This window comes from Rhinolophus hipposideros, assembly GCF_964194185.1.
Source record: "Rhinolophus hipposideros genome assembly, chromosome: 6".
Taxonomy (NCBI): Eukaryota; Metazoa; Chordata; class Mammalia; order Chiroptera; family Rhinolophidae; genus Rhinolophus; species Rhinolophus hipposideros.
This window is the reverse complement of record NC_138052.1, coordinates 19,398,345-19,410,660: the sequence shown is the minus strand read 5'-3', so window position 1 is coordinate 19,410,660 and position 12,316 is coordinate 19,398,345. Positions and strand designations below refer to the sequence as shown.

The 12,316-nt window shown below is 35.6% G+C and overlaps 1 protein-coding gene across 2 annotated transcripts in view; it reads right to left on the bottom strand.

The window, feature by feature from the left end:
- Nucleotides 1–12,316, bottom strand: part of THSD7B (thrombospondin type 1 domain containing 7B) — an 815,330-nt gene that overhangs the window by 228,204 nt on the left and 574,810 nt on the right. For both annotated transcript variants that reach the window (XM_081051932.1, XM_081051933.1), the window contains exon 14: nucleotides 8,707–8,970. In XM_081051932.1, the coding sequence (XP_080908058.1) occupies nucleotides 8,707–8,970 (264 nt within the window). The remainder of the gene's footprint in view (nucleotides 1–8,706; nucleotides 8,971–12,316) is intronic.

Sequence of the window (12,316 nt, the reverse complement as noted above, 5' to 3'; positions counted from 1 at the left end):
CCATCCAATAGTCTTGGCACACTTTTTAAAAATCAGTTGAGCATAAATGTAAGACTTTATTCATGGACTTTAAATTCTGTTCCATTTATCTCTATGTCTAGCCATATGTCAGTACTACACTATCTTGATAACTGGAGTTTTGTAGTAGTATTTTTTGTTTGTTTCTTTTTTTAATTAAAGTTTATTGGAGTAAGTATTGAAATTATCCTAAAGGAGGTGTGAGTCTTCTAACTTTATTCATTTCTTTTGAGATTGTTTAATTATTGTTGTTGTCTTGCATTTCCATATGAATTTTAGGAGCCATTTGTTGATTTCATTTAAAAAGTCACCTGAGATTTTGATAGGGATTGTGATCAATTTGAGTATTGGCATTTTAAAAATGATAAGACTTTTGGTCCATGAATATGGTCATCTTCCCATTTATTTAGGTCTTCTGTAATTTCAACAGTGTTTTAAAGTTTTAGAATATATTCTTTTCTTCTTTTGTGATATTTATACCTAAGTATTTTGTTGTTTTTATGCTATTACCAAGGAAATTGTTTTCTTAATTTTATTTTCTGATTGTTCATTGTTAGTTTTTAGAACTGCAACTTATTTGGTATATTGATTGTTTATATTTTCCAGCTTTGAAATATAATTGATGTCATAATGATCTTGTACCCTACAAACTTGATGAATTCCTTTATTATTTCTAATAGTTTTATAGGGGGGTTCTTTAAGATATCGTATTTATCAGATCATGTTATTGGCCAACAGACATAGTTTTACTTCTTCCTTTTTAATCTAGATACTTTTGATTGCTTTATCTTCCTAAATGTCTTGTCTGGAATCTCCATTAGAGTATTAATAGAAGTCAAAAAAGGATATTCTGTTTTATTCCTGATCTTAGGGAACTGAACTATTTTTTAAATTTAATTTTTATATTTCAATTACAGTTGATATTTAATTTTATATTAGTTTCAGATGTGAACAATTTTTTAAAGCAATGAAGGCAAAACGTTTTTTTTGCACTTCTTCATAAGATATCTACTTGTTTGCATTAAAGAAGGAATAATGACGTTGATCTTTAATTTAAAAAAAACCAAAACATTTGTTTAGGAGTTCTGTTTACTTTCTAATTTAAGATAAGATATGCTGCTTTTTATTTCAATTCGGTTAAAAGAAACTTGAACATGGATTTAATCATGAGCCCTGATTTTCTCCCCTGAGAAGGGTTACAACACAGACTGCCTTTTTCAGAAAAGGCATTCCAATCAAATCCTTAGATACTAAGCTAGAAGGCCCATGTCATGCCTTCTGTCATTGTCTAACTCCAATCAATCTCCAACCACCAGAGAAAGCTTGACTCCATATCTTGACATAATTCTGGATAAGAAATATAGGTATATGAAACTGTTTGATGGGTTGATGTCCTGAATTTTTATCACATTGTAATTTAAAAAAACTAAAGTGTAGTATGACTCAGAGAGGTGAGATCATCTCAAATTTGAAAGTACCTAAATCAGTCCTGCGTTAGACTAAGAATATTTACAATGAACATAATTTATTTATCATTCTATACTTTTACATAAGAAAGATGCATTTCTGTTTGTTAAAAGAACCATTATTCCCAACTCACCCTCATTAGGTGAGTTCTTAGATTGAGTTCCTTAAACATTTTCAGTAGCAGAACCCTCTCTTCAAATGAGATCCTATCAGTAAGCCTTTGTCTCTAGTAATCATGAAATAGATCAAAATTTAAAAAAAAAACAAACAAACCAAAAAAAAAAAAAAAAACCACATAAGAAATAAATAAGATAAAGATAATATATAACCTGGAGACAAGGGTATTCTCTATATCCTGCACAAGCAAACAATAATGATTCCATATATTGCTATTCAAGGAAATAAGTAATTGTTGCTTTCTTCATTACAGCATTTTAGCCAGTGAATATGCCTAATAGTTTTCTGGATAATGATACCAATCATTCACACAAATCCCTCCTGGGTGGACACCACAAACATAAATAAAATAACATTATGGGAATGCTTTTAACACTTGAGAGAAGATTTTGATTGTTTTTCATTTGCACATCTTTAAAAAGTATAACTCAAAAATAGAAAGTGCATGGATATAATAAGCTTAACATATTGTGATAGGCTGAACAATGCCCTGAAAGATATTCAGGCTCTAATCTCTATAACCTGTGAATATTACCTCAAAAGAGACTTTGCAGTTATGATTAAGTTAAGGATATTGAAATGGGAAGACTGTCCTGAAATATCAGCCCAGACTGAGTAACCACAAGTGTCCTTGTTAGAGGGAGACAGAGGAAGATTTCACACAGATAAAATGACATGGAAGAAGGCCATAAAACACTGAAGCAAGATGCTGTACCACTGGCTTTGAAGACTCAGGAAGAGGCTATGAGCCAAGGAGTACAGCTCTAGAAACTGGAAAAAGCCAGGAAAAATATTGTCCCCTAGACACATCGAAGGAAGCATGGCCCTGATTACACCTTGATTTTGACCTAGTGAAACTGACTTTGGACTTCTGACCTTTAGAACTGTGATAGAATAAAATGTGTTTTAAGCCACCAAGTTTGTGGTTTGCTACAGGAGCCATAGAAAACTAATAGACATATGTATGTTAACATTATTTATATATTGCATGGATTTATATTCTGCCATTCTGTTATAAATTATTAAGCATATGATGAGCTAACACTTACTAGGTTTTGTAGTAACAGAATGGTTACTACAGCCCCTCCCTGAGGAGCACATAACCCCCTGTGGCAGAATGGACCAGCAATAAAGTAGGTAAATAAAATATGAGAAGCACTAGGACTGGGGACCTGTATCGTGATAAGGGACATAAAGAAGATATGCTCAGCTACTAATGGGTTCCCAGGGTTGGGGGATAGCTGACTAGCAAGACTGCCTATGATTTCCCAAAGGAGATGACATTTCTAACGTAAGTCCAGAAAGGTTATTAGGAGTCAACTACAGAATTAGGTAGCAGGGAGAAAACATCAAAGGTATAAAAGAAGTAAATTATACAGGAACAGAAGGCAAAAGCACTTGAGAGTGAATGGTATATATTGAGACAGGCAAAATCTCGACAGGTGAAGCTCAACATGGTAAGGGAGAAGGATGAAGCAAAATCATAAAAGGCCTGGAGTCCATGCTAGGTGGTCTGGACAACTGGATGACATTGAGAGTTTAAAACCTATTTGAGCAAGAAACAGATTTGCCTTTTGGAAAAATTCCTCATTGAAATAAGAGAAAATGATGATGGGAGGAAGGACTAAGTGAGAAGGGTGGATGGACAATGACTGCAATGAATCTCAGGAAAAGGAGAGAGAAGTCTGAACTAAAAGAGAGCAACTGAGATGAAGAAACATGGAGAGAAGCAATCTCTAAAATAGTAAGCAATTTTTATAGCAACACTCACAAAAAAAAAAACACAAGAAAAGCAAAATCTCAGCATGAAAAACAGAAACATATTCTTAATTTTGTCAAACTTACATTTCCTTGCCCCAGAGTAGGCACTGTCATTTCCTCAAGTGGTGATTTGAGGACCTTTGCAATGTCTTAAGAAACAAAGGTGCAGAGGATGTAGGAAATAGGTCATTTGGCAAAATTGCAGATGACTAAATTTTTTCTATTTGTTTCTGCAGTAGAGGGTGGGATATAATTATTCAGTCCCTTCTTAGTGATGGACTTGTAAGGACAGCTCACAACCAGTTCAAAAGCTTTGTCCTATCTTTGAGACCCATAAGTCTTTGCTAGGCCACTTTATAAAATGTTCTTTTAACCCTCAGTTAATAATAAAGATGTAACTTTCAGTTCCTGAGCATGTTCTCTCAGCTTGGCCAACAAAAACTTGTCCACATGTAGTGGTAACAGAAATCTTTCAATAATTTAAAATTCAAATTGTACACAGAAAATATAAACTTTCTAAATGTATTAAGATTAAATTCACATATTTTCCAATGACTTCAGATATGTAAAATGATAATTCTTTAAGTCACAAAGTGGTTATTTATTTATTTATCTTTGTCTGCTATCTATATCTCCTTATATATGATAGTCAATTAATAAAATTGCTATATTAGAGTTAAGGTGCAAAGGCTAAGTTATTTCTGGATGAAATAATAATGAAGACAATTAATTGCATACCAAAATCAATCATATTTTATCTGGAATCAGATACAAAACACATTGCATTTTCACTTTTTTTGTGAATTAAAGTTAATTCACAAGTTATCACTGAATCACTTGGAAATTGTTTTTCCACATTTTCCATTCTTTCAAAAACATTGCATGTCCACTTATAGCAATGCAATTTCATTTTCTCTAATCCCAAGCTGTATATCAAGGTATGTAACTAGGTATTCTATAGAGTCTATCTGACCATGTATTGCACAGCCTTGGATCTGCATTCATTATACACCCCTCTTCTACCCAAAGAGCTGTTGAAACACATACATCCCATGTGATGATTGCACTTAAATTAGATCCAGACTCCTTCGCTTTGTCCCAGAATACTTTGCCTACTTCAACTGTATTTCACACAACTTTATCCTCACTCTCTACATTCAAACCACAGGGCTTCCTTTGTTTTTGCCAGAACTTCTTTCCTTCCTCATATCCTCTTGACATGCCTGTCCCATTAATTAAAATTACCTTGCATGTATTTTTCACATGGCTGCCTGCCTTCTTCTCACTCTTCACATTTCAAATGTATGTCACTTCAGTGAGGACTTCCATGAAGTCTATCTAAAGATTTTCTACTCAGCATCCTAAGGGCTAATTAAGACTTGAGATTCCTTTTGTTTGATTTCTATCGCCCACTAGACGATAAACTGCACAACTTCATGATTTCTCTATAACTGTATATCCAAATCATAGAAGAGGACCAGGTGTTTTAGATAAAGAACAGGTGTTCAACATATAGGTTTTTATCAAATGAATGAATAAATAGACTGTTATGGAGGAGACATCAGTATCATGGTGGCATAAGACATGCCTCCCTTCTCTTCCCTTTTTATAATAACTAATTAGACATCCATTGCCAAGCAAAAGTGCCTCTACACCTTACTCTCAGAAACCTGCAGGTGTCTAGCCCACCTGTGCGTCTGAAAATAAACAAAGGGACCTTGATGGAGGCTGCATCTGCACGGGAGTCAGCAAACTGGCCCACCCTCACTCATTGCAATCATGAAGGAAAGAACCTAGAGAGTACAAAACTGGGCAGATACCAACGAGCAAGAGAATTTTTGAAAGTCTAGCCTGCCTAACGTGAGAGTCCAGCATTTCACTGGAGTGGCATAGAGAGTTGTTGAGAGGCAGAGGAAAGGAAAGAAGTTGCTAAGGTACCCCCTGACATCCCATGGTGACAAAGCAATTGGCTAGCCTTTCAGTGGTTGCAGTGACTACCTTTCCAGCAGAGGCGGTAGAGAACCGATCCTTCTCAAACTCTTCTAAAAAAAAATTGAAGATGATGGAACACTTCTAAACTCGTGCTACAATGCCAGCGTTACCCTGATACCAAAGCCAGACATGGACACTACAGGAAAACTACAGACCAATATAGATGCAAATATCCTCAACACAGTAGTGGCAAACTAAATTGGACACATTAAAAGGATTAAACACCACGGCAAGAGGGATTCATCCTTGGATCTTTGGGGTACAAGGATGGCTCAACATACGTAAATCAAAACATGTAATATATCACATTAATAGAACGAAAAATAAAAATCACATCATCACAACAGACGCAGAAAAAGCATTTGACAAAATATAACATTCTTTTATGATTAAAAAACCCTCCATAGATTGGGTAGAGGAGGAACACACTTCAACATATTAAAGGCCATCTATGACAAACCCACAGCTGACATTATATTCAACATTAAAAATGAAGGCTTTTCCTCTCAGATCAGGAACAAGACAAGGTTGCTCACTCTCAGCACTCTTATTCAAGTCACTACTTCCTGATTTCAAACTGTTCCACAAAGTTATAGTAATTAAAACACTATAATACTAGCATAAAAATAGACACATAAACCAATAGAACAGGTTAGCGAGTTCAGAATTGAACCTTCCTATTTGGTCAACTAGTATTCAACAAGGGAGTTAGGAACATCTGACAGGAAATGATAGTCTCTTCAATAAATAGTGTCGGGAAAACTGGATAAACACATGTAAAAAAATGAAATTGGACCTCTATCCTTCACCACTCACAAAATTAACTCAAAATGGTCCAGAGACTTAAACCTAAGACTTCATACCATACAACTAGAAGAAAATGTAGGGAAGAAGCTCCTTCACATTGGTCTTGGCAATGACTTTTTGGACATGACACTACGAGCACAAACAGTTAAAGCAAAACTCAAAAAAAAATGGTACTATATCAAAATTAAAAGCTTCTGCACAGCAAAAGAAACAACTGAAAAAATGAGAAGGCAACTTACAGAATGGGAGAAGATGTTTGCGAACAAAATACTGGATAAGGGGTTAACATCCCAAATATATAAAGAATGTATACAACTCAATAACATCAACAACATAAACAATCAAATTAAACAATAGGCAGAGAAACCAAATAGACTTTTCTCTGTCTATTACATCTAAACATCTATTATAAACATCTAAATGGCCAACAGGTATACAAGAAAATGCTCAACATCACTGATCATCAGGGAAATGCAAAAATCAAAACCACAATGGGATACCATTCAGAATGGCTATCGTCAAGAACGTGGGAGAAAAGGGATCCCCCTGTACATCGTTGGTGGGAATGTAAACTGGTCCATTCACTGTGGAAAACATTATGAGGTTCCTCCAGAAATTAAAAATAGAACTAAAATTTGATCCAGCAATTCCACTTCTGAGTATATATCCAAAGAAAATGAGGATGATATGGAAGACGTACATGCACTCCCATGTTTATTGCAGCATTATTTGTAATAGTCAAAATATAGAAACAACGTAAGTGCCCATCAACAGCTGAATGGATAAAGACATGGTACATATAAACAATAGAATGTTATTCAGCCGTGAGAAAGATATCCAGCCATTTGTGGAAACATGAATGTACCTTGATTTGATCTGTTATTCTAAGTAAGATAAGTCAGAGAAAGACAAATGCAGTATTATTTTACTTATATGTGGAATAGAAAAAAGCCAAACTCACAAAAACAGAGTAAAATGGTAGTTAATAGGGGATGGTGGGGGTAGAGGAATAGGGTAGAGGTTGTTTAAGGGCAAAACCTTGCAACCAGCAGTAAATGACTCGTAGACATCTAATGCACAGTATACTAAATATAACCAACAATAGTGTGTTATTATCAAACTTGCTGAAGAATTGAACTTAATTATTCCAACCACTAAAAAGAAGTGATAATTATATATAAGATAGAGGTACTAATTATCACCACATTGTCAATCATTACAATCTATAAATGTATCCAATTAGCATGTTATACACCAGATGTAGATGTAGATATATAGCTATAGATACAGATATAGATATACACATAGACACAGACATAGACATAGACATAGACATAGACATAGGCATAGACATAGGCATAGACATATGCTGAAAAAACAAAGATTAGAGTCAACCAGCTTTGGCATCCATAAAATGTGTCCATTACTTTATGAGATGTATTTAATGTTTCTGAAAGTCAAATCACTGAAAACAATTCTGTAGACTAACCTGGGAAGCATAGCAATAATAATACCAATTAAAAAAAAAATCATTAAACTTAAAATTGCATTCCTATGAAGATATGGGTATATCTTAAATGAAGGCAAGCTAATATATTGGCAATAAAGAAAAATTATCATTTACTTGTACATTAGAATCAAATTTAATTTCCAACTCCCGGTATTATTGAGAAAGCTTATTGGAACATAAGACTTTGACAACAAAGTCCAAAATTGATCAGTTTTCCCAGTTTGCCACTCAAACACAAATTCTCTCTTTCCATACCTTCCGTAAAATTCCTAACTTTTTAATTTTCTTTTATAAGGTAGTAAAAAACACCAAAAAGAGAGCAGGAAATTCATAAACTCCATTGTAATCATGAATCTCAACCTCTTCCATCAACAGTTACCACAACTGTATGTAATCTTTATTCTTTTCTCTTTTCACCCATATCTCAAATTCTCCCAGGGTTTAAAAAAAAAAAAAAAAAAAAAAAAGTCTTCTACCTGATTAATATCTCACAAAACTCTCCCAGATTGCCTATTTTTTTTTTTTTTTACAGTTTTATTCTATTAATCTGGGTGCATTTATACCTTAATATTAACATTTTCCTTAGTATTTGTCAACTCCCTTAGAAGAGTTTCAGGCCTGATTCCTTTTCTACATATGACCAGAGCACCAATAAACACCACAAAATGGATTCATTTGTATTGGGCTTAGGCCTTCTCAGTAAAGTAGAACAATTGTACTCACCACCAGCAAACAGGTGCTCAAAGGTGAATACAAAGTGAGGTGAGTCTTCAAGGATCCAAAACACTCACATTCCAGACAATCAGTGAGACATACATAGGTTCATTCGTATGTCCATATTTTACGAGAGGCAGTGTGTTACTAACAAAGGAGAACAATTATTAAATAACAAAGCTACTAATTGTAGACCTTGGAAAAACCACCTGGACTGTATGTCATTGTTCTCATCTGTTACTCCTCATCCATCTCCTTACCAGAGCTGCTGCAGTGGGAGGGCTCAACAGGTCTTCCATTTTTATCAGAACAGGCTATTGCTCGAAAGCGCATGCCTTCTCCACATTCTTTGCTGTCTCCTTGTACCCGCAATCCTCGCTGAGGCTCCCTTCTGCCTTCGGGAAGAATGCAATCTGACCAATTTCCGTACGGATGAGATATAAATACATCACAAGGACACAGCTCCGTTTCCACTAAAGGGTACAAGTCAGCATCCTGGCATTTCTCCTTCTTCCTGCTTTTCCCTGTTCCAACAAGAGACATTGATATATTAATTTCATATCTGCTGTTTTATTAAAAGTCACTCACATTATTATACTTAAAAACTCTTAAAATATTAAATCTGAAATAAAAATGAAGTCTTTGTTTTCATTCCGTTGTACATGGAATTAAATCCTACGACAATGGAAGCAACTCCCAGAAGAATTGTGAAATTCAGGTTAATTTGGGGGAAAAAAGCAACAACAACAACAAAAAAAAGTGTTTTCATGTTAAAGAATGGCATAAAGTACTTAGAAAATGTTTACTACAAGGTCTCAACAGCTAGAAAACTCTTAATTTATTTATTATTTTCCCTACAATTTGTTGAAAAAACCAGGATTGCCTTGTCTCCATTTTCCCCTGAAATTGATGGTTGCCAGGGAAACCAACAAAATAGTGTAAATATTAACTCCTTCCCTTATTTTCAAGTGATTTTTTAAAAAACAGTGTATTTATTCAAGAAACAAAATAATACCTTCCCATACAATGGAGTGAGGTGGATTGTCACCTGGGGTGTGGTAGACAAAGTAGAACTTATTTTGGGTTCCACTATCTGGCAGCTCGCAAGTACTAACAAAAACAACAGAGTGCTTAAATCATATTGGGTCATTTAATCTGAGAAAAAGCTATAGCTTCTACTTTGAGAGAAATTTTTAACTTAAGTATTCTAGAATATGACTTTACCTTATCAAATGACTTTGATGGACTGTTTAGCTGTGATCCCAACTTTGAATAATGATAATGCAAAGTCATTTTTCACAGCTCTGAGTACTTGAGAATTATGTTTATTGGATCCTAAGTCAGCCTGTAACTTGATTCAATTTTGTTGACAACACATATCGTCTAGAGACCTAAAAATTTTCCTAGATCTAGTAACTTTACTTTTGTTTCGTCTTTAGTAAGTTATTAGCTAGACTTGCTTAGTTGTTACAAACAAACAAACAAACAAACAAAAACAAAGTAGGCAGCTTTATTTGGTCTATTTCTACTCTTTATGGTTATTTTATAAATACTTGATACATGCTGATGCTTGGATTAATTTCTCATTGTCACATAGTTTACCTTATACACAATTCTACAGTTATCACCTGACAATTGAATCTATGACCTTCCCTGATACTTATGGCCACAATAAACAAGAAGCATTCCTACAGGACCTGGAATGATCTTGGAGGAGCTTCAGCCACACCACTGTTACTCTGGGAGGATGTATTCACTTGCTTCTACCACAAAGGGCACTGACTGAGAATATGTTTAAGAAGCACAGTCTCTGTCACAGCTGTAAGAATTTCCTGCTTAAGAGATACATCAATGGCGATGACTAGCTCATTCCTATCAGCATTTAACATGCCCAACTCTCTGGTGCTCCCCAAATGCCCATAAAGTACTATTGTCTCCATCTCTTCAATTTCCACTCTTGTCTTAACATACTTAACCGTGGTTTCTGAGTCTACCTATTGCTTGAAACTACTTAACTCTTTCCAAATTATAATAATAAAACAAAGCACTGGAATATGTTTTATCCCTTATCTTTCAGACTTGGTTGTTCAATGATAGTTCAGAGTGTTGACTTCACCACCATTCTTGAAATATCCTTTCCAAGTTCCATATTATATCTTACCTTTTAGTCCCTACCCCATACCCCCACCATCCCTCTGAGCGCATCTTGTCTATGAATTCTCCCTCTGTATCACCCTCAACTGATGGGCTTCCTGGAGGCACTGCCCTGGATTCTGCTCTTTTCTGATCCTACATGTTCACCCACACAAAAAGTTTAAATAACCATCTATATCTCTTAAATCCCAAATCATCATCTTCAGCCCAGACTTTGTGCTCAAGCTTCTGACCCAGACTGGAAATCTACACCTAAAGGACCAATTGCACTCAAACTGGGAAAACCCACACTTATTCTCTTAACATCACAACCTTTCTTTCTCCTGTCATTTCCTAATTTTACCAACATGACCAAGTCAAAATCTGAAATGTAATACTTAAATCATTCTGTTATACTACCTGTATCTGTTTAATAGCAAAGATCTATTATTTCACATATATAAATATCTCTTGAATCAGTCCATTGTTTCCATTCTGAACAATACCACCCATATTTAGCTCACCTCCAAACCTGCAGCTTAAATCACTACAACAGCTTCTTCCAAGATCTTATTGCCAGTATAATTCACTCCTTTCAATCTATTCCCCCCACTATAGCGAGGACCAGCTTACAGAGATGGAAATCTGATCATATCATTCACCTACTTTAAAGATTTCAGTGACTAACTGTAGTTCATAGAATGAAATCTGGACCATTCACCATAGTTATCAAGGATCCGTAAGATTGAGCCCATTAGTATGCTTCCTGCCTATTGGGGTTTTGGGGGCTTTTGTTTCATGTTTTGTTTTTGGATATCCCTGGTTGTTCCCAGAACGTGAAAGAATTCACGATACTCAGAAAAGTAGGAAAGCAAGAAAAGGTTTATTGAAAGTTGGGATGTGAGGATGCCCGTGACAGTGTCTAGAGAAGACAGCTATCGTGGTTTCTGTTTAGAAAAGAGAGAAGCACCAGTAAAGGAGTTCCTGGGGGTAGAGTCTAGAATAAACAGCTGCTCTCAGACAGAGGAGTAGAAGTCAGAGAGAAGCATTGGCAGAGAAGTTGCCAGGGCAGAGTCTAGAATACACAGCTGCAGTGAGTTTCTATTTAGCTGGGGTTTTATATTTTTCTATGCAGGATGTAGGGTGCTTATCAGCTTGCAGGGGGTTGCTGTTACAATCAGCTTCTTATGGGAACCACCCCGTTCACATCCATGATGGATGCTGGGTGCTTATCAGCTTACAGGGGGCTTCCTCCAGGAACTGTTCTGTTCCCATCTATGATGGATGTAAAGTGCTTATCAGCTTACAGGCACAGTGCTAACTGGGGGATTCAGAGGCAAGCGCTTAATTTTTAAGCTCATTCCTGCTAACTCCTAAGGTCATTCCTATTAACTCATTGCCTGTCTCATCCTCATAGTTCACAAGCTTGCTTCCATTAATTTTGATTTTTTTTTAAAAAGAAAGAAAAAAGGAAGTGGCCTCTCAGGTGATCTGATCATAAATTCCTAAATGGGTAGGTTATGATGGGTAGTCATGCTCCAGGCACATAACTTCTTTGGTAAAAGGCTTATCTTTGCCTTAAGCAAGCCCTGCTCATAATTTCTATGCATCTAGGTTGATGCTTCTTTGAAATGCTTCCTTTTAGACCCCTCCTTCAAAAGGGTGACCACCCTCTAGAGCAGGGGTGTTCAAACTTTTTTCAACATTTTTTTACCAAGGGCCATATGCGGTAAAAAA